Source organism: Galleria mellonella, unplaced genomic scaffold (genome assembly GCF_026898425.1).
Source record: "Galleria mellonella isolate WM207_F2 unplaced genomic scaffold, CSIRO_AGI_GalMel_v1 utg184, whole genome shotgun sequence".
Lineage (NCBI taxonomy): Eukaryota > Metazoa > Arthropoda > Insecta > Lepidoptera > Pyralidae > Galleria > Galleria mellonella.
The window spans coordinates 3,963,147-3,988,908 of record NW_026442025.1 but is presented as its reverse complement, the minus strand read 5'-3'; the positions used below and the strand labels follow the sequence as shown (position 1 = coordinate 3,988,908).

General features: G+C 36.1%; 3 protein-coding genes across 6 annotated transcripts in view; 2 read left to right on the top strand and 1 right to left on the bottom strand.

Annotated features, from left to right (window-relative positions):
- The window catches only part of LOC113510233 (ras association domain-containing protein 10), a 154,905-nt gene extending 146,764 nt beyond the window's left edge, over positions 1 to 8,141 (top strand). For all 4 annotated transcript variants that reach the window (XM_052893991.1, XM_052893990.1, XM_052893992.1 and 1 more), the window contains 4 exons: positions 4,235 to 4,383; positions 5,042 to 5,169; positions 5,879 to 6,093; positions 6,511 to 8,141. In XM_052893991.1, coding sequence (XP_052749951.1) covers positions 4,248 to 4,383; positions 5,042 to 5,169; positions 5,879 to 6,093; positions 6,511 to 7,300 — 1,269 coding nt within the window. In that variant the 5' untranslated portion in view covers positions 4,235 to 4,247 and the 3' untranslated portion in view covers positions 7,301 to 8,141. The remainder of the gene's footprint in view (positions 1 to 4,234; positions 4,384 to 5,041; positions 5,170 to 5,878; positions 6,094 to 6,510) is intronic.
- Positions 8,142 to 10,218: 2,077 nt separating this feature from the next.
- On the bottom strand, positions 10,219 to 24,899 carry LOC113521025 (proteasome subunit alpha type-1-like). Its single transcript, XM_052893993.1, has 6 exons — positions 24,778 to 24,899; positions 24,006 to 24,256; positions 22,923 to 23,082; positions 21,627 to 21,836; positions 18,154 to 18,339; positions 10,219 to 12,534 (listed from the first exon to the last, which is right to left on the bottom strand). Exons 1-6 carry the CDS (start codon positions 24,778 to 24,780, stop codon positions 12,514 to 12,516), a joined length of 831 nt encoding a protein of 276 aa, XP_052749953.1. The 5' UTR covers positions 24,781 to 24,899; the 3' UTR covers positions 10,219 to 12,513.
- Positions 14,923 to 17,571, top strand: LOC113522226 (alpha-N-acetylglucosaminidase). The gene has a single exon (XM_026907900.3). The coding sequence runs from the start codon at positions 14,973 to 14,975 to the stop codon at positions 17,319 to 17,321; it is 2,349 nt and encodes a 782-aa protein (XP_026763701.2). The 5' UTR covers positions 14,923 to 14,972; the 3' UTR covers positions 17,322 to 17,571.
- Positions 24,900 to 25,762: the final 863 nt, after the last annotated feature.

Below are 25,762 nucleotides of genomic sequence, written 5' to 3'. Positions count from 1 at the left end.
CGTTAACAAAGTAAGCGTATGATGCAACTAGTTTAGTTTTTTTTTACACCACTGAGGTGGCAAACAAGCATACGGTCCACCTGATGATAAGTGGTTACCGTAGTCTATGAACACCTGCAATACCAGAGGTATTACGTGCGCGTTGCCGACCCTGAAGAAACCTCTTTACCTCTCTTTTGAAACCCTATGCTGTAGTCTCTTGGGTAAACTTCGGCAGGGAGCTCATCCCATAACCTGAATGTCGTGGGAGAAAACATCTCTAAACCCGTGCTGTACGCGACCATTAAGGGTGTAGGATATGAGGATGGACTCCCTGTCGACTGTTGTTGTATTAAATTAATATATGTTGTAAAGTTGCATTGACTGATGATAATCCCGAGCAAGGAGCTCATTCCACAGTCTGAGTGGGAAAAAAACCCCTGAAAGTATACTGTACGCGGCTATTTTTTTTTGATGGGTGAAAATGGTATGGTAACCCCGCCAGCGCTAAATGGATACGCTGGCGGAGCACCAGTGAAGGGTGATAGATGAGAATGAAAACAGGCCAGTTAGCCCATTATGATGAATTAATTAGGAATTAACAATGATAATTTCCAGGGAGAACCGCGACGAGGTCGACCTGGTTGGGTATATTGCTAGCAATGGGATTCTCAGTCTCCATTACTAACAATCCCTGTCCCCCCTATTTGTCATTATTGAAGACGATTTTTATTTTTTGGAGAACATAATCTTTAATCTTCTGAACAAATTGTTAATAAAGACCTACGTCTATAAATAAGATTAAAAGAATAACAATTTTAAGGTCATATATATAAATAAGTGCCATAAATGTTGCCATATCGATAACGTGGCCAAATTAATAATAACTCATGACCAATCGTCGCAATTTGAGGTTACAGTGCTACCATATTTGGCCGTTTTATGACTTCATTCAATATCATATGTAATAAAGCACACATAGCTATTTCGCCTCCTATAATTGCTGGTTATTTTAAAACTGTAGAAAAAAAATAGTGCCGATTTCGGCTACTGTTCTAAGTAAAAGAGCATGAAATATTTTTATAAACTAAACGAATGTTTATTACTAACTAGGTAGCTATGTATTGCTGATGGCCTACCTGATGGAAAGTGGTAATTGCCTACAGGTGTGAATAGAACATTACATGGATATAACAGGATGTACTACAATGCCCCTCACGCGTTGTTATTCCTTAGGACTTTAGCTTTGTCCCATCTTTCAAACCGAAATACAGCAATGGCAGAACGACGAGAGAGGCAGAGGTACTTAAGCTGAAGACTTCTACAGTTTTTTTTTAATTGGATGAAAATGGAATGGTAATCCCGCTTGCGCTAACGGGACACGCTGGCGGAGCACCAGTGAAGGATGATCGATGAGGATGAATACAGGCCAGTTAGCCAATCATGATGAATTCATCTGGAATTAATCATGATAGTTTCCAGGGGGAACCGCGAGGAGGTCGACCTGTTTGGGTATATTGCTAGCAATGGGATTCTTAGTCTCCATTACTAACAATCCCTTCCCCCCCCCCCCGACTTGTACAGTTATCCTTTGGTAAACTTGTTTTATTTTATTATTATGCGTGCGTGCTCGCCTCACAGGTACTAATGAGTAAGGATCACAAATTGATTCCGAAACTAGTCGAGATTTTTCGATCTAATTACACGTAAGTTAAACCGTATATTGCATTAAAATATAATTCATTCATTCAATTTCACCAGAGGAAGACTTTGTACAAAAGTCGATTGCTTGGGTATCTCTGTCCCATTCGTGTTTCATCCGTGAAGCAGTTGTGTTTGCATGGTTGTGTTTCGGTTTGAAGGGTGGGATATGGCGTGAATTTACTGGGTATAGAGGAATAACACCTGAGTCCTCAGGAATGGCAACGCATGGGGGGTATCATGGGCGAAACAGTATACTCTGTTATGTGCATGGTACTGCTCATGTCTATAGGCGACGGTTACCACTTTCCATCAGGTGGGCCATCAGCTTGTTTGCCATTCTATGTTGTATAAAAAAAAATGTTTTATTTTTATATTACACTTTACAACTAATTTTAATACAAAAAAATCAAAATAATAGCTATTTGAGTAATAGCACAATATAAACGTAGTATAGTTTTATAGTGTTGCCACAAGAATGGATAATATATCTAAATGTATGCAGATTTAACATAACCGAATATTTCCATACACTAATACAACAATGGCGCCCTAAATGCCAGGTGAGGGGAAGTAGTGTAAAAACCAGGGGTGGAAATAGGGTGAGGGGGTTAGGGGGTTTTAGGGGGGTGTCGGAAACGCCTAATGGTAGCCAGTCACGAATTCAACACTCAAATTACAACGGTCTGTGTTAATGTTATTCGTAGAAATGTACCTAGGTTTATATGATTTTGTTATTACGGCCAGTCTGGATTCGAGTCACGCTACGAAATGTTTTTAACATGTATGCACAGTACTGATTTACTGTTTTCATAATCTAAATAATATTGAATTTTTTATACGGAATTTGATATATTTTAATCAATATTATAAAGAGGAAAGACTTAATTATGTCTGTTTTTTTTTTTTAATTTGTTTAACTTAAAAAAAAATCATGATCATCCTATCCTTGTCCCAATTATATAAATTTTAGGATCTTTTTTTGTTATGGGTGAGAATGGAACGATAACCAGGCCTGCGCTAACGGGATACGCTGGCGAAGCACCAGTGAAGGGTGATAGATGAGAATGAAAACGGGCCAGTTAGCCTATCATGAATTAACCATGTTAGTTTCCAGGAGGAACCGCGAGGCGGTTGACCTGGTTAGGTATATTGCTAGCAATGGAATTCTCAGTTTCCATCACTAACAATCCCTGCCCCCCCCCCAAATTTTAGGATCGGACTTAACCGATTTTGAAAATTCTTTTACCATTTACAAAGCTACGTTAGCGAGTCATATTGAGTAAGTCTAAAATGGTTAAACTTAAAAATATCAACATTATCCTACCCTTATTGTGATTTAATAAATTTTAGAGTCGGACTTGGCCGATTTTAGTAACTCTTTTACCATATACAAAGCTACGTTATCAGCGTGTAACATGAGTTCTATCTATTTTATTAAATAAAAAACTGTGCAAAGTTGAGGTGGTTCGATAGTATTTTATTGACAAACTATGACGCAACTTATATATATATATATATATATATATATATATATATATATATATATATATATATATATATATATATATATATATTCGTGGTTAAATAAAATATGACAGTAATTTGCAAACATATATTAGTACTATATTATTATTGGAGTTCTGTTTAGGAGTGATATAGTTCTATTTAGAACTTTCAGTCATAATAATAAACTGCTTAAAGACTAAGTATAAAGTTATTATACAAAATACCTACGAACTTAGAAACTTAAACGTAAGTTGCAAAAGTTTGCACAATTTCGGAGGCCGACTCTACCTGGCACATGGCAGGCAAGCGAGTGAGGGGTTGGTTTACAGTCAGTTATTACCGGTTTATACCGGTTATATCAGGAAACCGCCCATAATCCGTGAAGTAAATTGCAGGCCTTGTATTCTAATGCATTACAACAAAGATCCTGGAAAGATTAAATACTTACTTGCACTTACAATAGATGCACGTAATGTTAAAAATTTTGTAAGCACACATTACATTTGAATTTAATAACTATCGGTTTTACTTACGCGTAATTAAATCGAAAAAGCTCAACTTGTTTCGGAATCAATTCGTGATCTTTAGTCATAAGCGACGGTGACGCGAGCACAAGTCTAACTGCGTGACGCTAATTACACATAAATTAAAGCGGTAGTTATTACATTAAAATAGATGCACGTAGTTTATAAATAAAAAAAAAAAGTTGGACAAGCTCGTGTGTATGGGTCTAAATTATCTTTTTGCAATTTAATTTTTTTTTTATCGCATATATCATAAGGAGTATTCGGATTAATACCAGCTACTAAATTTTATCACTATACTACTCGCTATAAGCTAAAGTTCAATCCATATATATGTATTGCTAGCAACGGGTCAGTTAGACTCCATTAATTTTTGTGGAATTCGTCACAATATGCTAACTGATCTACATTATACCTTTATAGGCATGACTTATGCCTAGTTTTCTATTGATGGTAATGAAATGACTGCTCTCTACTCTGTTTAAATTTGTTTCTTCAAGTTACTTTATATTTGTCCTTAGGTGACGGAACGTAATGGAGGCTTCATCGTCAGACTACAGCGACGAAGAAGTGGGTGTGCTGGCGAGGGGCCAAAGGCTCTGGATTAGGGGTGTGCGTTCACACACCACTTGCGCGGACATTGTCAGAGCGCTGCAAGATGCACCCGAAGGTAAACTTAACATGACCTGCTTAATGTTGATACTGGAGACTTTTTTTATACTACTGAGGTGGCAAACAAGCATACGGCCCACCTAATGGTAAGCGGTTACCGTAGCCTATTAACGTCTGCAATACCAGAGGTATTACGCGCGCGTTGCCGACCCTGACTACTAGAATTTATCTTTATAATTGAGCAAATACTTTCACGGATTTTTATTTTAATATATTTTATAACCTAACTGGTTTCAGAGAATCGAGCATTATCAAAAGTTTTACGTTATAAAGATTAACACCCTCTTCAATGGGGTCTTGTATTCCCCTTCATGTATCCCGTGGGGAATATCTAACAATACTTATGAGATAACTATACCATAAAATGGCACATGAGTAAATGTACCTAATTAGAGCAAAAAAGCTAATAGTACTATATAGCTAATTTTGCTCAGAGTTTTCTTACGTTTTTAACACGAACTGGGTTCACTGTTTGGTGAGAAAAACTTGTCCGAAATCATGTAAAACATTTTTATTCTCCTGCTGAATGGCATTTAATTTTAGAAAGAAACAGTCAGACTTGTATTTTCTCATTTTAGACTGTATTTTTCTTTTAATATTTATTATTATTACATATATAGTTTATTACAACGATGTCTTATATGTTCATTACGTAGGTGGCGCTGGCCTCACCGATCACGGCGAGTGGGTGCTGGCAGAAAGATGGCGGGGAGTGGAAAGACCATTGCCACCTGATGTACCTGTTTTACACGTGTTGGCAGCTTGGGGAGACGCCAGGCATGAGGTAGGTTTACTTTTAGATACCACTTGGTTACAAGACACCTAATTTCTGTAAGCATGTATATGATACTTGTAACTCTGGCTCCTACAGTCTTACCTCAGCTTAGTCCTACACTAGCAATAATTCTTAAATTAATGATGAACTTTTGTTTTTATAAGTACATATAAGTTCCCTTACGTATATAATATTTTTCTCTTTAATAAAAAATAAAAATGGAATCCATTGAAGACTAATCTATCTCCAGATATTCCTATACTTTTTGGTTACTGTAAACGTGCTAAGAGCATACCGGAAACATTCTTTTAATTCACTCAATGAGGGTTTAAATAAAAATAACTATGTACGTGGTACTCGCAAATTTATTTAAATTCAGTTATTTTTCTTCGATTCTTATCCATGCAAGTGGAACACATCATATTCAAACAAAATGTTTGGCTTCAGGATAACACTTAGTTACGATTCGGATGATCACTAATACAGTCCCGATATGGTAGAGTTCGAGCCTAAACTTGTGAATTTTTCAAATTCATGCTGAACTATTTGATTTGACAAGACTCATTTGCCTCGTAAATGCGGATGGTATGAAAAGCCCTCATCCAATAATCTGCGGATCGGTCTTTGCTTATAACGAAGAAGGGATATAAACTTATATCATAAGCTGAACAAATTCTTTCAGGTCAGTGACCAATACAAAATTCGCTCAATATTTCAGGTACGGCTATCTCTCCGACGTGTATCCAGTGGGGGGGAAGATGACTCAGGCCGTGACAGTGATGGGGGCAGTCGGGCGGGGAGGAGACGTCGCCGGCGAGGGGTGCGAGCTGCCACCCCTCCGCCCCGAGCGAGAAGCGAGGACCCGGCGGCTAGGCTCGTGTCGGTCATACAGCATCAGAGCAAAACTATACACCAACAACTCGATAAATTAAGGTACTATTATATATAGTATAAAACTGTATATTGTAGACGCTGTATACCTCTAACCCACCCGTAGCTGCTTCTAAGCAACTGTTCTTACATAAACGAAGTGGTCAAAATGGCAATAAAATTACAAGCGGTAGTTACCACTTGCCGTCAGATGGTTCGGCAGTTATATTGTGATTAAATTTTTGGTTGTATAAAAATCTTGTTGGTCTTCTCGAAGAAGGCAAATGGTGAAGTTTAATCTAGTTCGAATATAGTCCATATTTACTCCCAAATTTTATTCAAATCCATTCAGCCCTTTACAATAAATATATAAACATCTTTCCAAGTATTCACAATTACGATATTTGTAAGATCCGACTTATACACTATATTAGGAAATAGAGTACATAATTTTGATATTCAAACTATATTTCCTTGCAGGGAACAAGAGAAACTAATAGATCAACTAGAAGACCAAACTCACAAGAGCAGAATGGAGAAACACGGCACCAATTATCTACTAGAATCTTATCTTCGAGATCTCGGCAGATGCAGCGAAGTTAACGACAGCCAAGCCGGGAACAGCGACAGTGGAGTAGGAGTAGGGAGTGGGACACCGCCCAGAAGACATACAAAACACAAATCCAGAAGAGAACGACTCCTGATGAGAGAACACTACTTCACAAAAGAATTAACTGACATATGTCAAGTGAACTCCGAAAGATTAATGCAGACGACTAACGACACAGATTCTGACGCGTCGCTAGACGAACTAACACGAATAAGAGAAGAAATAGAGTTACTGGAGAAGTTAGCTATTATAAATAAAAGATTGCATCGTGAGGAAGAATTAGTAGTGCGTTTAACGGCAAAAGTTAAACGGTATATGGACGAGAATAAGGCAAACAGTTGTGAGAACGCGACGCAGGTGTCAATGTTGATTGATAAGATCGAAGAGGAATTAGCGCTAAGTGCAAAAGAGATGCAAGAAAATACCACGGAATTGGAAAGAGCAGATAGGGAGATAGAGAGTAGATTGAAGTTGCTGGACGAACTGACGCTGGAACTGGAAGAAGAGGAATTGCAGAATACTGTTTTAGAGCGACAATTAAACGAGGCTTCCAGTCGACAGCCTATTCTTATACAAGAAAGCTATGTACCTGTATTAGACCAAGCCGCTGTCAACCAGGCGTACGGTTGTGGTGGCTACGTTCTAGATACTCTCGTATGACATAAGATTAAAACCCAATTCGTTCCAAAGATCAGTTAAATTACCACTTTAGTTAGTGTCCCTTGGTGAGTGATCGAGTGATCCAATTCCAAAATGGTCCCAAACATTCATATTTATAGTTTGTACTCTATAATAATATTTAGACAATAATTTTGGTGCTAAGATAACTTGTTTATTCAGATCTTGTTATTGGCGTGAAAACGCATGTATTGATGTGAAAGGTCAGAACTTAGTTCGGTTGAATATACTGTTATAAAGTAATTTTTCCATCTTCTCATTGATCTTGGTAGTTTTTTTACAGTTATCCTACAGTATAGGATCAAGAAGTATAGGATCATATATCAAAATTGATCGTATATTTCGTATATCGTTAATTGTGTCAATTTAAGGTTATTATTCCCTTTTACGAGTGTTCTTAGAGTCTTAAATCGACAGCAGTACAGATCATTCCTTAAATTCATTGTCATTTTTCGAACCATGTGTCGTCGTAAAAAATTTTGGTTTTACTGGTAGACATAATTCAGGAGAGCCCAAGATTGTCTAGTGCACACCACAGTATGTGAGCTTAGCTTTCAGCAATGGGCAAAGATATCTCAATCATGGACAAAGAAAACAATTTTAGAAACGTCGATACTGATAGTATTTTTTATTACAACATAACTAAGTTCTGATTCCTTATATTAAGTTTTATAGTAAATAATGTAAAAATATATTAGTTTACAATGCCAAAAATATATACAAAACCACCAATCGCAGTATGTATAAATTTAGGCTAGTCAAATTGATAACTCGCGGCAGTATCCATTTTTGTGACGTTGAAAAAAATATTATGTTGTTTGAATATCAGGTGTTTTGGTGCATTTTTATAGAGATATCAATCTTTTCTGTGGTCTATATTGTACTGAAATACCTTTTTTTATAGCGTATTACGTAATGGTATATCAAATTCTAGAGGAAGCAAGATTCTGTCAGTAAAGATGTGTCATATACAGCAACATCTATATATTGTAGTAACAATATCTACACGTTGACCTAATAACGGATATATTAATCCCCGATTATCCAATATATACTTGTAATATCAAAATGAAAAATCCAATTGAAATTTACTGGGTACAAAGGAATAACATCTGAGTCCTCAGGAATGGTAACGCATGGTGGGTATCATGGGCGAAACAGTATACTCTGTTATGTCCATGGTACTGCTCATGTCTATAGGCGACGGTTACCACTTTCCATCAGGTGGGCCGTCAGCTTGTTTGCCATTCTAAGTTGTATAAAAAAGAAATTATACAGACTGATATCAGACTGGTATGGACCAAATGGGTGATAACCTTTTCACGCCATCAATATCTACAGAAACCCAATATATAAATATTGAAGCGGTATTAATATAACCCATCCCTAGTGTAGCGTACAGTTGAAAATATACCATTCATAAATTACAATATTCTGGCAACTTACATATCTATATAAATATTGTAGAATTTGTTTAATGAAATTTCGATATTCAATCAGCAAGTATGTTAATATAATCGTCCTCACATATTGAGAGCTTGTCAAGTATATTATATTAATAAATATTGTAAATTGAGGCTAAACATTGTTACATCTGTCTACAAACGTATCTCTTACAATTATAATTATCATTCATAATAAAAATAACAAAAAATATACTCACGACTGTAATCCCTGACGGGGTGATCAGAGACAATAGTCGTCTGTTACCGTTGTGGTGAACGTGACACTCGACATCATCCATTTCGCCGAGCATACTTGAATTCATTTATAGATCGAGTGGCGACACTGTACAAGCAAGTGTAGGACGTCCCTCCATTAGATGGAGCGACGATCTCAAATGCCTTGCAGGAAATCAGTGGATGCAGGTGGCTCGGGACCGTTCCTTATGGCAGTCTATGGGGTAGCCCTATTTTCAGGAGTGGCTAGTTAACGGCTGATATTATAATAATAATGGATAATTGGCATGATTATTTGTTTGCATAGGTTTATTTAAGTGGGCGGGACGGGTGGGCATGCCCACCCGAGGACTATATTGGAGCATTCAGTTATGCACACACATGTCTTAGTACATAATGCATTGCAGTTTTTGAAGGGATCAACCTGGAAAACTATCTTAAATTCACATTATTATAACTATCATTTAGTCATCGTATCAGTCATTAACGGACCACTGTTGGACACAGGCCTCCCTCATGAGGAGTTTGGCCAGTAGTTGCCACACTTGACAAGCGAGTTAGCAACCGCAGCCACGCTTAGGTAACGTTTTGAAACGGACGCTGCTGCCCATCCCTCAATAAATAAGTTTCCTTAGTCGCCTCTTATGACGACCACGGGAAAGGAATGGGTGGTCCATTCTATGCCGGGACCACACGGCTAACTATTACTTAGTATTATCAACTAAATAAACTTGCAAGCTCCAAGTTACCCGAAAGTCTTCAATCTAATCTAATTACGTTATCTGTTAATATGTTTATATGCATATATATAAGATGTATGAAATATACAACGATTATAAAGCAGTGTTTTATTTATATAGACATAGACAATACGAAAAAAAAAGAAATTATACAATTTCATACCCCGTCTTGCCTTGGCCAGTGTTTAAATCGGAAAGCTTATATGACCAGAGTATAGTCACAGATAAATTAATAGTTTTTGTATGCGTGTTGCCAGCAATGACCTACGGAACCGAGACATGGTCCTTCAGAGTTATCGTATGCAAAAGCTTTAACCACTTAAGCATCTCGAACGAGACCCTCTCGCAAATGTGTTCCGATTTCCGCTATTCCTAGTACCTCTCACCACTTATAAACGTTTACATTTTTATCTGGAGCGATACCTTTTCGCCCGTTTGTAATTCATAGAGCTTAGTGTATATTTATTGTATGCTCGTTCGAATTTATTTATTTAACACTTTATTGCACCAACATAACATGTTTTGTTAAAACAATTTTCAATACGTATAGTGTAGTACAAAAGGCGGTCTTATTGCTAAGCAATCTCTTCCAGACAACCTTTGGGTAGAAAGGATTAAAGCATAAGTAGGTAGGTGGCGCGTTAAAAAAGATAGATTTGTAAAAAATTATATCTAGCGTAATAATAATAATATTTAGCGTGTGCACCAGTGCGCCAGTTGAGCTCATTTCACAGAAAAACCCTCGCATTAAGTGGTTAAGTTACTTAGCAAGATATGGAGTGTGCTATACTGGGAGTTTCTTTCCACGATAAACTACGAAATGAGGATATCAGCACGACTAAAGTGACCGAAATAACCCGAAGGAAAGGTAAACTGAAGTGGCAATGGACTGGTCGCATAGCGAGGAACCGATAACCGATGACGAAGGCTTTTGAGTGGCGACCCCGTATTGGCAAACGCAGCGTAGAACGACCCCAGATAGCGGCTGATATGATGATGATGGCTAGGTTTATGCCCGCTTCTTTTTACGTATAGATTTCAGAAGTAAAAAGACAATGAAATAGATCATTTCTGGATGGCGTATTAGAATTAATTTTTATATTAGGCCTTTAGGAACGCAACTATTTAAAAACACATCCAAATTGATGCATAGATTGTTGTTTACAACACATGGAGCAAACGAGCATGCGGCTCACCTGATCGTAAGTGACTACCGCCGCCCATGATCACCCACAACACTAACGGCATTGCAGGTGTGCTGCCGGCCTTTTAAAAAGGAATATGCTCTTTTCTTGAAGGTTACGATGTCATATCGGTTCGGAAATACTGTTGCTGGAAGTTGATTACAAAGAGTGGTCGTGTGTGGAACAAAGTGCCTTGAAAAACGCACGGTGGAGGACCGCCACTCGTCCAAATGGTTGGAATGAAACTTTAGTTTATGGCGGGTTGTAAGGTGGTGAAAATCAGCAGCAGGCCCAAACAACTCCTTAAAGCACTCCCCATGATAAATTCGGTAGAAGATGCACAGAGATGCAACATCTCTGCGCAATTTCAGTGGGTCGAGTCGGACAGTAAGGCGCTGATTATCAATAATTCGAGCTGGCCGACTTTGCCGTTTTTCCGTGATGCCGGAACAAATATACAGACAGACTTGCTTAGAAATTACTTAAAATTATTATTTTGACTTCTATTACTCCTATTAATATCCCTTATACGAATTTTTCTTAAATATTCCACGTTCCAGAAATAGACATCGCGTATGTAGAATTTTATTACATAGTTCAACAATGTGTACAATGACTCAACGTCTTTATTACTTTAACTGCTGAACCCGTTTTATTGGCGATTACAAGAGAGACGCGGGAATCCCCTGCGATATCCGAAAGAAATGTTTAGCACAATCAATAAATTATTTCTACTATGTGCTTTCTTGTATTTATAATAAGTTCACTAACGTAACCTTTTGAAGGAAATAATTAGTGTATCCATTTATCTTAATTGGCTATTTCATGATATTGCAAACATTTTGATATAGTTATGTTTAAATAATTATCAAATTAAATAATTTATTATTAATTTTAGACATTTATAGCTCTAACAGAAACTAGTACTTTGGCCCACGATTTTAACTTTTTAAATGGGTTATATATTGTAATATAATTCTTTTTTTTTTATAATTCTATGAAAAGTAATTTTTAACCGACTTCAAAAAAGGAGGAGGTTATGTATATTCGATTTTACATTTTTTTTTATGTACGTCCACCGATTTCTTCGTTAATTGTAGACCGATTTCATAATTTTTTTATTCGACACAGTATACTCTTATACTGACAGTACCAAGTCTATTGTCACAAAGTTAGGGTCTGATGATGGGATACCAAGGAAATCGAGGAAGACACTAAAATTTTATAAGCACATGTTTCAGGTGTTTCATATTTTTTCAAAATTTATACAGTATTGTAAACATATATATTTGGACTATATTTTACTTATTGTATTAATGTAGTAGGCAGCCTAAAGAAAAAAAGTCAGAAAATCCGGCAACTAATATTTGTCGGATAAATCCGACTGGACTTGAAAGTCATACAAAAACATAATCAATAAGGTCATACAAAATATATAGACTTAAACACTGGCCAAGGCAGATCTTTGAGGTGACTTAAGGAAGGTAAAAAAAGACTGTACGCATCAGCCCACTTGCAGACTGAAGGATGGAAGCTAAGTGGATCCGATTTCACTGAATCCTCGTTAGCTGTGGACTGTAACCGGTCTATGTTTATTCCGTGTCCATCGCCACCTGAAACAAAAAATGCGGAATGTTAATAAAGGCGAAAAATAATAGTGGTTCGTTCATTTTGAATTTTTTGAACACGCTAATTTTGAGTGAGTAAATTTTGCCAATAATTGTCACGCTGGGCAACCGCAGTCAGGGGTTTAGAGATGTTTTGAGAAGGCCTGCCTGCTGCCCATCCCTTGCTCTCTCTCAGTCGGCTCTTACGACACCCTCGGGATAGGAAGGGGTGGCCTATTCTATGCCGGGACCACACGACCAGCCATATATAAAATATGTATGAAAAGAAATCCGCGTCACAAGAAGCAAGGTAAAAAAGGAACAATAGGCGACTTTAGATAACGTCTTGCAGAAAATATTTTTATGCAATTTCATAGAAGACAAACTGAGGATCCACCTGATGAGTAGTAATCGTCGCTTATAGACATGAACAGTACAAAGGGTATCACAGTTTATACTACTCATGCGTTACCATTCCCGAAAAGTATGACGTCATATCACCCTCTTAATTAACTGTCCATAAAACCGAAACACAGCCATGAAGAAACTGCTTGAAATGAGGAAAGGTGTTTTATACCAGAAACAGTATACTCTATTATGTCCATGGTACTACTCATGTCTATAGTAGGCGACGGTTACCACTTTCTATCAGGTGTCCCGTGACCGGAATAAAAAGTAGGCCTATAGCTCTCATTTAGCACGTGTATGCCAAAGTTACTAATCTTGGTTATTTCATGGTTAAGTAGTTAAGGCGCTGTAAGGCAAACAAACAGACTTTAATATTTATATTAGTAAGGATTACAGCACGTAGTGTAGGACGACACCCCACTAGATGGAGTGACGACCTCAAATGCATTACAAGGAGTCAGTGGATGCAGGTGGCTCAGGACCATACCTTATGGCAGTCTAAGGGGGAGGCCTATGTCCAGCAGTGGACGGATAATGAGATGATGATAACAAGCGTTATGACTTAGTGATTATATTATTCAGATTAAATAATACGACTTCAAATGTCGTGAGTTCGAATTTGGGCCGATAAAAAAAACAGTGTGAATGAAAATTCTCATATATCAATATGATCATTTATAAATTGATGATTTATTGCTGTCAATATTAAATCATAATTCTTACATTTTATTTTCCTAAATAAAGATACATTGTGTAATATTCAGGATATGTATACTAAATTTTATCCAAAACCGTCAAAAGTTGATTGTTTGGGTACCTTTTGTCCCATTTGTGTTTCAACCGTAAAGCAGTTGTGTTTGCATGGCTGTGTTTCGGTTTGAAGGGTGGGATATGGCGTGAATTTACTGGGTACAGAGGAATAACACCTGAGTCCTCAGGAATGGCGACGCATAGGGGGTATCATGGGCGAAACAGTATACTCTGTTATGTCCATGGTACTGCTCATGTCTATGGGTGACGGTTACCACTTTCCATCAGGTGGGCCGTCAGCTTGTTTGCCATTCTAAGTTGTATAAAAAAAAATGTACATAATAGAAGTTACAAACATACATAAATTTCTATATTATTTTACATGTATTTTACATTAATGGCCTGTGACGACAGTAGAAACCTTTTGTACAAAAGTACTTACTGATAACATTATTTGTGAGTGAATAACAGCCGGCATTAATGAGACGTTTATCCGACGTTATAGGGTTGTCACAAACTGCGAAACGCTACAATACTGAATTAAAAACTAAAATTATAAATGTGAAAGTGAGTGTGTTTGTTACCCCTTGGCGCCTTAATAGTTTAAATCGTTGATAAATTAGAGAGTGCAGTATTTATGGAGTATAATTTAGAAGATATAGTATGGAGGGAGACAGGTATAGGCTACTTTTATTCCGAGTCATGCGAACGAAGTCGCGATAAAAAATAGCAGATAACATTATCAGCAAAAGTTACACAAAAGCACAAATATTCCGGTGAGTCAAGGGTAATATAAGGTTAATTTGACCATTTCAGATATATTCGATGTGATTTTCGCTTGCTCTCAATCCAATTGTGTCAATTCACTCCGCTGACTCCGCATGTCAAATTTTACTGACATATGCTCATTAATTTTCTCGTCATAACGTAATAAACGGATAGAGACATTACAAAAATGGCCGAATTGGCCACTTTACTTACTAGGTTAATCTTCGTGAAAAAGGAATGATTTTCTATACTGTATTTAAATGAGTTTTTAGACATTATAATATGTATAATTATAAAAAAAAAACTTAATTCTAAATTAACTCCTACTGAGCGTATTCTATATAGTAAATTCTTACAGTAAATTATTTTTTAAATTAAATGCAATATTAAGATCTTAATAAAAATTGACAACCCTACATCGAGTTCAATGGTCAGCTCGTTAGACTCTCTTTATCAACAATGCTATATGGTTGGACATTCATAAACATACAGAACGTCTTGAAGATCACTCGTCCGTCATGATACGTTATATTTTATTATTTTTACATGGTATAACAGTGATAACAGCTCTAAATTTGGATTATCTCGACCCAACGAAACTTCAGACAAGAACTACAGCCGCTGTGCAGCAAGAAACTGCACTGAACATAATAAGAAAATATGTGCCATCCGATAATAATAATATAATAGTGGAGGTGAATACTCTTTTATTCAACGGCAATAAAGACACATTCTCGATCAGGACAAGCCAAGGACAATTGCGGATAAGAGCTAGCACAGGTGTCGCAGCACTGTGGGGATTTAATTACTACTTAAAGAAATACTGCAAGTCTCATAAAGGATGGCAAGTTCAACGTATCTCGTTGCCAGATGTGTTGCCAGAGGTGGACGAGACGGTGACAGCCAACGATCGATTCCGTTATTACCAAAATGTGTGCACGGCGTCTTACAGTTTTGTGTGGTGGACTGTTGAGGACTGGAAAAGTCATGTCGAATGGATGGCGTTGAATGGTATCAACTTATCGTTGGCACCCGTCGCTCAAGAAGCTGCTTGGACCCGCATATACAAACAGATTGGCATGACTCAAGAGGAAATAGACAACCACCTAACGGGGCCAGCGTTCTTGTCTTGGTTACGAATGGGCAACTTGCGCGGGTGGGGAGGCCCGCTATTTCAATCTTGGCATGATCGACAAAAGGACATTCAATATGCCGTCGTGGATTTAATGTTCAAACTTGGTATTGTACCCGTTTTCCCAGCATTCAACGGTCACGTCCCTAAAGCTTTCTCGCGGATTTATCCAAATACAACATTTTACAAGGTAAACACTTGGAATGATTTCAGCACAGAGTACTGTTGCGGCCTGTTTTTGGACCCAAATGAACCTCTATTCAAGACGATAGGTACATTGTTTTTGAAAGAAATCATCGCTGACAGTGGATCTAGTCACATATATACCGCGGATCCATTTAATGAGATTAGTATTTCATCTTGGTCTACACCTTTTATCCAGAAAACAGCAATGTCGATATTTTCTACAATGACTCGAACCGATGAAAATGCTGTTTGGTTACTGCAGAACTGGATGTTTGTTCACGATCCAGTTCTATGGCCCAAAAATAGAGTAAAGGCATTGCTCTCTTCTGTACCTAATGGCCGGATGTTGATCCTAGACCTTCAATCCGAACAGTGGCCACAATACAATTTTTATGAAATGTACTTCGGTCAACCTTTTATTTGGAGTATGCTGCACAATTTTGGAGGAACTTTAGGCATGTTTGGAAGTATGGATATTATAAATACAGTTGTGTATGAGGCGAGATCCAGTAAAAATAGTACTATGATTGGAATCGGACTCACACCGGAAGGTATTAACCAAAATTATGTTGTATACGACCTGATGTTGGAATCCGCATGGAGAAAAGGTCCAGTGCGTGACCTCGACGCCTGGGTCGGTGATTATGCCGAAAGACGATATGGCTGTAACGACACTGCAATCGCTTGGAAATATTTATTAAAAAGTGTTTATAATTTCAATGGACTAAATCGAATCAGGGGTAAATATGTCATCACACGTAGACCAAGTTTCAGAATTAAACCGTGGGCGTGGTACAAAAGCAGGGATTTATTTGAAGCTTTTAAAAGGTTTGTTTTTGTAAACAACCCTGATTGTAACACTCCTGGCTTTTACCATGATTTGGTCGATGTTACCAGACAAGCTTTACAATACAGAGCCGAGCAGTTGTATTCCAGGCTTTTGATTGACCGATATTCAAATAGTTGGGTCTTCAACGCGTCCATAAACCGTTTCCTTGACGTGATGTCAGATATAGAGAATATTTTATATACAAACGACGATTTCTCTGCAAATCTGTGGGTGTCGAAAGCTACTGATCTAGCGAGGGCACCGAATGAAAGTTACCACTATGCATTAAATGCACGAAATCAAATAACATTATGGGGCCCAAACGGTGAAATCAGTGATTATGCTTGTAAACAATGGCGGGAGCTTTTTACATATTATTACATTCCGAGATGGAGAATGTTTTTATCAGCCGCATTGGACGCTAAAGTGAAAAGAGAGCTTTGGGATGAGCAAAGCGTGCAAGAGATTATAAAGTCTGAAGTTGAGGAACAATTTCTTAATGCAGAAATTCGACATGCATACCTTTCTAATGACGCACAGAGCCTGGCTTTAAATCTGTACAAAAAATGGGCACTTGTTCCAAATTTAGATGATCTTCCTCTTAATATAATAGAACGAGACCCCGAAATGAAGACTACGTGGCCTGATACAATAGACAGCGAAATAACTCCGGGAACAAGCCCCACGGTGATTATGTGGCAATCGACTACATCTAACTAGTAGTAATATTTAAGCTTTACTGTCACACTTGTGACCTTAGATTATATAATGTTGCCATACAAATGCTTCACCAAAAACAGGTCAACTTTATTTCATCTATGTATGCGTGATTTAGGTTATTATAATATATATTTACTACCGAGTGTATGGAATAAGCTATATTGTAAGGTTGTGTTAAAAAATAAAGACGATGCAAATTTCTTACGAATACGTTTGAAAAAATAAAATAAACATAACACAATGATTTATATCGATGCTTATTTTTAAAGATTATCCAAACAGACTTATGTTATTGTTTTAAAAATCGTTAAAAATGACAACTATTTTAATAAATACATGTATATTAATTTGTAATCAATGTGAAGTTACGTATAACTATATAAATTATATAAACATTAAATATCAAAAGAAATAGTTCCTAATTCAAATAAAAAAATTAAATAAAAAAAAAACTATTTCCGTCTAGGAAATTTTTAATACAATTGTATTATATTATTATTTAATATAATTGTATATTAGTATTGTATTAAAAATTAGCAAGTAATTACTTGCAAATTTTTAATACAATACTAATAAAATGATTGGTTTTATTAAAAAAACATGTGTCGAATTGAATCAACCAAATTTTTGCTTGAAAATAGATGCTCTATCTCTGAGATATTTTTTTTAAATGGTGTAACAAAAATCATAAAAAATATTATTGCATAAATCTAATATATAAAATTCTCGTAACATAGTGTTAGTATTCTTGTCGACATGGATTAGTATTATAAGTTTACTACTGTAATCTTTTGGAAAGAACAATGAAGAGTATCTATCTATTCATACTCACTGCTACTTGTGGGTCCCTCTCGTCCCCCGTGGGGTCCCTGTCTGCCCCCGATGCCCCAGCGTCGCCAGTAGCAGTGCCGCCTCCACGTCTCTCTTCACCCTCCACCAGAGACAAGAATCGAGTCAGTTCAGCCTCTTCGCAAATCTGCAGGGACGTTTTAGGGCCAACAATCGCTATTGACACATTCTGTTGAATAAAATACATTAAAATGATTAATGACATGTTGCTTTGCGTATATGAGGTCCCGGGTTTGATCATATCAGCAGTTTACTGTCTATTGCTGAACATGGACCTCCCCCATAAAGGGTGATTTTGCCATTAGTCGCCACGTTTGGCAGGCGGGTTAGCAACTACAATTAGGCTTATGGTAATGCTTTTAGAGGGACGCTGCGGTCCATCCGTCGACCATTAAGTTCTCTCAGTCGCTTCTTACAACACCCACAGGAAAGGAAGGAGTGGTCCATTCTAAGCCGGCACTATACGGCAAAATCGATCATGACACCATTGATGAATCGCCTGATGATGTCAAGCCTACAAAGGATGTAATTCTATTTTTATATTATACGAAACAGATATGTAAGGTCAACTTGTTTGGGGCAAAATCACAAAGGGAAAAAGGTAATTAATCAGACATTCCTTACAAAGTCTGTTGCTGTAATTTCGTCTTTCTGATGATATGCCACACATATTTTTATTATTTACTATATTAAAATATTAGAATGATAATACAGTACTCACCGCTAGGTGGCATTGTATATTTATTTATTTATTTAACTCTTTATTGCACCATAAATAAAAATATACAATGACAAGTGAATAATTCAAATGAAATACAGTAACATAAATACAGATTGAAATATACACATAAAGGTACAAAAGGCGGTCTTATCGCTAGGGCAATCTCTTACAGACAACCTTTAGTTAAGGGAGAACAGATAGAAAACGGCAGGTGGCGCAAGAGTGAATCAACAATTTTCGTGCACAAAATACAAAAACATATAATGCACAAAAATATCAAATACATATAATTTATTAAACTACTTACTATAACAATATATATACATACATACATACACATACACATACATATATATATACATACATATACACATATAACATACATACAAAATACATAAACATACACATATAAATACATACATAGCACACACAAGGAAATATGACAAATCTAGTCCAAAAATTACAAAGGAGTGGAAAAGAGTAACTACAGTGAAAGAAAATGTGATTTGACTTGTCCTTTAAACGAAGCCAAGGATTGCGCACTCTGTATAGTCGGTGGCAGCGAGTTCCATAGGCGCACTGCCTGAACGGAAAAGGATTTGGTGTAGTACACGGAGGTATGTGCTGGGGTTTTTAAACGGAGACTATTTGAGGTACGCGAAGCGTGACTCTGAACTTCACCGAGAAATATAAATCGCTCTTTAAGATAGTGAGGTGTAAGAGGATTGAATAGAATGGAATAAAGAAGAGATAATATATGCCAATCTCGGCGTCGACGTATTGGGAGCCACTTGAGCTGAGTGCGAAAATTAGAGATGTGGTCGTATTTACGAAGTCCAAATATAAATCTAATACACAGGTTTTGGAGACGCTCAAGTTTATTAAGTTGATCTTCGGTGAGATCAATGTAGCAGGTATCAGCATAGTCAAGGACAGGAAGGACAAGGGAGTGAGCAAGCGCAACTCTAGTGGCCATAGGTAAAAAATTACGTAATCTTCTGAGTGAGCCCACAATCGCAAAGACCCTCCTACTAATCTCTGTTATTTGGGTGCTCCAGGATAGCGTTCTGTCAAGATATATTCCGAGATCCTTTACAAAATCTTTATAGTCCACAGATATCCCGTCGAACATTATATTAGGCAGATTTTCCCAGCAAATTCTTGAAATATAGTTGGGGCTCCCGATAATAATAGCCTGCGTTTTATTAGGGTTTACAGTTAATCCAAATGATTTACACCAGCTCGAAATGTATGCCAGATCTTTGTTTATTGAATATATCGCAGAGTCTAACTCATGAAATGGAGCGTGTGAGTAAATTTGAAGATCATCTGCATAAAGGTGGTAGGAAGAGCGAAGTTGAATAGTGATGGTGTTAATAAATAACGAAAAAAGTAAAGGAGATAAGACGCCACCCTGAGGTACACCAGCTAGCGTGCGACACCATGATGAAGAGCTATCTTCAGTACGAATGCGTTGCTGGCGCCCATTCAGGTAACTTTGAAACCACTCGATTACGGCTGGAGATATGTTGAGAGAACGCAATCTTCCTAATAATATATCAAAATCGACAGTATTAAAAGCATTACTTAGGTCTAACAATGTTAAAACCGTAAGCTGTGAGTTTTCCATACCATGACGGATATCGTCGGTGATTTTGACAAGAGCAGTAGTCGTACTATGACCGGCACGGAAACCTGATTGGAAGGGATTAAAAAGATCATTCTTGGATAGGAATTCATTTAGTTGTTGATGGACAAGTCGCTCGAGAGCTTTAGAAAGAAATGGAAGAATGGAAATTGGACGGAAGTCTGAAAAAGATGTTGGATTGGGTTTTTTAGGGAGAGGAAGTATATGTGCGTTTTTCCAGACAGAAGGGAAAACTCCCGAGGACAAGGAATTATTGAAAACCAATGTAATAATGGGAAGGACAATGTCAAGAATGGGAAGGATCATAGTACGACTTATGTCATCTGACCCCACAGCATTAGAAGTAATAGCTAGCAGGCTCTTCTCAACATCACAGTCCGCAACTGGAGTAAAGAAAAAAGGCGAATAGTCAGGGATTGGAATAGAAAAAAGGTAATTAATCGTGTTTGTTTTAGTGGTGTTATCAATAACAGCGGAAGAGCAGAAATGCCTATTAAGGCTGTTAATATCAATATTTTGGGAGCCATAACTTTGATTCTTACCAATCCCCACCGACTTCAGAAATTTCCAAACTTTGGTTGGGTTGCCATTTTCGACAGATTTATGAAAGTGGCGTCGTTGAGCTTCTCTACACACCTTATTACAGTGATTTCTAACACGTATATACTGTTCACGATATTTTGTGGGATCAGATTTAAATTATAGTATATAGAATATATAATTAATATATATATTATTAATATATATATAGTTTATAGTATATAGAATTAATGTATTTATTTAACTTCTTATTACATCAATATTACAAGATTATTACTTTGGGTAAAAAGATTTCAGAATAAACAGGTAGGTGGCGCGTTAAAAAAATAGATTTAAACATGTGTAAATAAGCACAATTATACACATACATAAATATAAATATACAACACTAACTATACACATATAATATATATACATTAATGTGGTAGGAAATAAGGATGATATAATCGAAGACAGTTCTATGGAATAGTTATATGTCTGTGATAAATGCAACGAAACTTGGTTATCTATACATTAAATCTATTGAACTACACATTCTAGACTATACCTTTGTGTTAAGATCCACTTCATTCGGCAGTGTATCTCTTAAAGCCCTCAGACCATGGGCCACTAACTCCTGGAGGTCACAGTCCACGAAAGTATTGAGATGTTTCTCAAGATATGTTCTGGCAGACTGCGACCGGGCTCCGATAGCCATGGCTCTGCAGTCGAAGTAGTTTGCTGAGGGACAAGTCTGGTAAATGTGAGGGCCTTGGTCCTAGAAAATTAAGGTGAACACTTATAAGAGTGACTGTATAAAAGTCATCTGCACGAACATATCTATCCCACTAGTCAAACTATAAATATTTTAATAATAACATTTTTAACTATTGTAAAGCCCATGAAGATTAGAATGCTTCAATGTATCTGGGTGGAGGTTGGTGGCTGTATTTTTTTTTTTGATGGGTGAATATGGTATGGTAACCCTGCCTGCGCTAACGGGATACGCTGGCAGAGCACCAGTGAAGAGTGATAGATGAGAATGAAAACAGGCCAGTTAGCCCATCATGATGAATTCATCAGAAATTAACTATGATAGTTTCCAGGGGGAACCGCGAGGAGGTCGACCTGTTTGGGTATATTGCTAGTAATGGGATTCTCAATCTCCATTACTAACAATCCCTTTCCCCCCTGGATGGCTGTATTAGCCACGACTTGCATGTACAACGGGTAAAAGAGAGGGTCTAAATATGAAAATGGGAGTCCAATTTACAATTACATCTACTTTTTGACAAAATATATCCAATGATTATTCTAATTATAAAACCATTAAATTAAAAAGATTCATTAGTCAGTTTGGTCAAGGAGAATCACATTACTGTTGATAGCAAATAAATTTTTTATATAATAATGAATTAAAACTTTTTTTCTGCAAATTATAGCCTGAAAAGGTTTTCAAAATATTTTTATTTCTTATAATATCGTAGTGAGTGGCAAGAGCTCTACTGACAAAAGCGCAGCTCTTAAATAGGATAGATAGATAAAATCAATTATATTTTTATTTATGTTATGTGATATCATATATCAGGCATGCTATTATTATAAATAATTTAATAAAGGCAGGAAAGGGAATAAAAGCAATAAAGTTAAAACAATAATTAGAATTTCTTTAGGCTTATATTTTTACAGAGGAATCTTTCAATCAGTTGATTCATTTTTGTTTCGGACTACTATTAGATATCTGCAAACATTCTTATTGTCAGGCAATTATCCATTTGTTTACATTTTCCATTAAGTTCTTTTGAAACAGACTGTACTTCTAAGGTCATGGGCAAAAGCTAGTCTTATATAAATGTATACATACATCATAACCAGCAACCAACAGACCAACACCAAGAGGTCGTTTGTCATATCGCTGTGTGCAAATTTGCATCTTGTTGCCCACTAGTGCAATCAGTCTGCCCACTGGCATTGGTGCATCATGAGCATACCGATGGTTCAGACATTCTGTACGCATAAATCGGCTGAAATAGAAAACTCAATTTTATGTTTACAACACCACTACTAGGGTTAACCAATGCTTATCCTCAGACATTTTCTTTTAAAATTGTAATAATATTATATTTAAATAATGACAGGTGTTTTATATTATTTTTAATAGCAAGACTATTACCTACTGTGTATAGGAGTGTACTACACATACTCGTGTACATAATTTGATTACCAATGACAGTGATGATGATGATTTACAATCCAAAGAAATTAAAAAAAAAAAATTTTGCAAGTTTTTCAACTTAATACTGTAGCATCAAGGTATGATTGTTTTTCACAATAAAACAAAATTTAAATAATAATTTATACATTAAATTAAAATATTTTAAATTTATAATGGCATACATTATATATATATATATGTATATCGCCATTTGTGGTTCAGACAAAAAATAGGCCACTCCTTCCATTCTAGTAGCTGTAGGCGACTAAGGGAATGTAATGGTAACGGATAGTTCACCAAAGCTTAACTGGAGCTGACAATCCATCTGCTAAGTGTGGCAACTACTGGTAAAAACCCTGACAGGGGAGGCCTACATTCAGCAGTGGACAGTTAACAGTTGATAGTCTTTAGGAGTTAAATGACTATTTATTTTTATTTATTTATTCATTAGTACATGTATGTTTACAAGATGGATGTAATAATAAAAGCATTCTCTCCCAGTCAATCTTAGGGAAGTAACAGAATACTCGAATGCTTACACATTAAAATTTAGATTTTTTTATGTAACTTGGAATGGCAAACAAGCTGACAGCCCATCTGATAGAAAGTGGTAACCATCACCTATAGACATGAGCAGTACCATGAACATAATAGAGTATACTGTTTCACTCATGATACCCCCATATATATTAGAATTATATTGACTTAGATTATGAATTATAAAGAACTCACCTCAACATACGAGCATCAGCTGTCAAGCCTGATATAGAAATACCAATATGGTCATCAATAGGAATAATCTTTTTCTGATATGCAGACAGTTCACTTACAGCTCTTTTCAAGGCAATCAACACAGCAAACTGTTTATTTTTTAACCCGACAGTTGCTGAACCGAGTTTAACTGCCTCCATTGCATACTCGACTTGATGAAGACGGCCCTGAGGGCTCCACACTGTGACATCACTGTCATACTGATTCCGGAACTAGAATTTGAAGAAATTTACAAATTAATTTCATACCTATTGTGTGTAAAATATCAAAAATAGTATTCATAGATGACAATTGAAATTAAAGTGGAAGCCGTGTATAAGACTCCTAGATGGATTAATTGTTTTTTGTACATTAGGGACACAATAGTAAATAGATGGACGCAAAGAGCACAGGATCTAACATAAAAATATTAAGGAAGGCCTATGCCCAGCAGCAGATATGTAAATACTACAATGATGATATGTCAAAGCCAACTTTTGTGTACTATTTTTAGGTTATATCTGAAGTTAGTAAAATATTACTGACAGTCTAAATAGTTTATGAAACCATTTGTATTTAATTAGAATTACAGAAAAATCAACATTAAATCATACAAAATAATATTTTAATAAATAATCATTGCAATTTATGTACCGGTAACGAATGACAGTGCAAGTTTTAAGTATTGTAATTTTCAATATAATGGTCGGAACGGTACCTTATATCAAGCATAACAAACATTGTTTTTACTTACCATATTGTTTTATATTTAATTTATTGTAAGAAATTAATAAATTAATTTTAATTCTGTCGATAGAAAGTAAATAGCCGTAAGTAAAACGTACTATGACAATGACTATGAAAATGCGATACAAATACAGGTTACAAATGTCATGTGTCATATAACTGTCACTAATAATGTCATTGTCAATGTCACTTGTTCATTCAATCATTGTTATTATGGAATACAATACTTTCTTCTTGAGACGAAAAAAAAAATTGCTTACATCGGATGTTTGTTTTAAAAAAAGCTGCTATATAATAATTGAACCGTAGATTAAAGATATTTCATTCTCTTTTTATGTAGATAGTATAACAGTGATTACTTGCTCTGTGGTAGACAGGTATTTGAATTCTAAGAACAAGGAATTAGAAGTGATTAAATTCTCAATTCATAGCAGGCTAGTGTATAGAAAATATGATACGGCCATATAATCCTACGAAATTCAGATACAACCTGCTTGCATACTTTCTACATAAACTGTGTCGAATATATAATCCAGTAATGTAAAATTTGTTACTGAAAAATAATTGACATATCAAACATTTTTTATAAACTAATCTGCTATGAATTGAGAAAAATAACAACTGATGATGTATTTTTCGTCCACTTTTTACTAATTATATTTGCATAAGAAGAAAGGAGGCAACCATATGATTTACAGTTTTTATTTTATCATTCCTTCTATGTAATTCCTTGTTTTTAATTTAAATTTTATTCTGCCTTATAGTCGTAAAAAATTTTGTTGTCAATCTATGGTTGGTCAGATAGACATCAGTGGGTATTTTATTTTATACCGCAAGGTATTTTCAATTATGATCTTGGTTAACTCAACTTTTCATGGTTATTGGTTCATATGATTAGTTCATACAGTAAACCATGATTAAGAAATAGGTATGCGCCAATGCTTACAAATATCTAAGTGTTTTTTTCATGTATATTAAAATCAATTTAAAAC

Bases quoted from the DNA above. Each gene is read 5' to 3' on its own strand.
- LOC113521025 (XM_052893993.1), bottom strand. The intron at 21,837-22,922 runs GTATGTATACAT...TTAATTTTCTAG, and splicing joins TGTTGGTTGCTGGTTATGAT to GACCAAGGCCCTCACATTTA. The intron at 18,340-21,626 runs GTATAGTCTAGA...TTTATTCAACAG, and splicing joins AAGTGGATCTTAACACAAAG to AATGTGTCAATAGCGATTGT.
- LOC113522226 (XM_026907900.3), top strand. From the start codon at position 14,973: ATGATACGTTATATTTTATTATTTTTACATGGTATAACAGTGATAACA.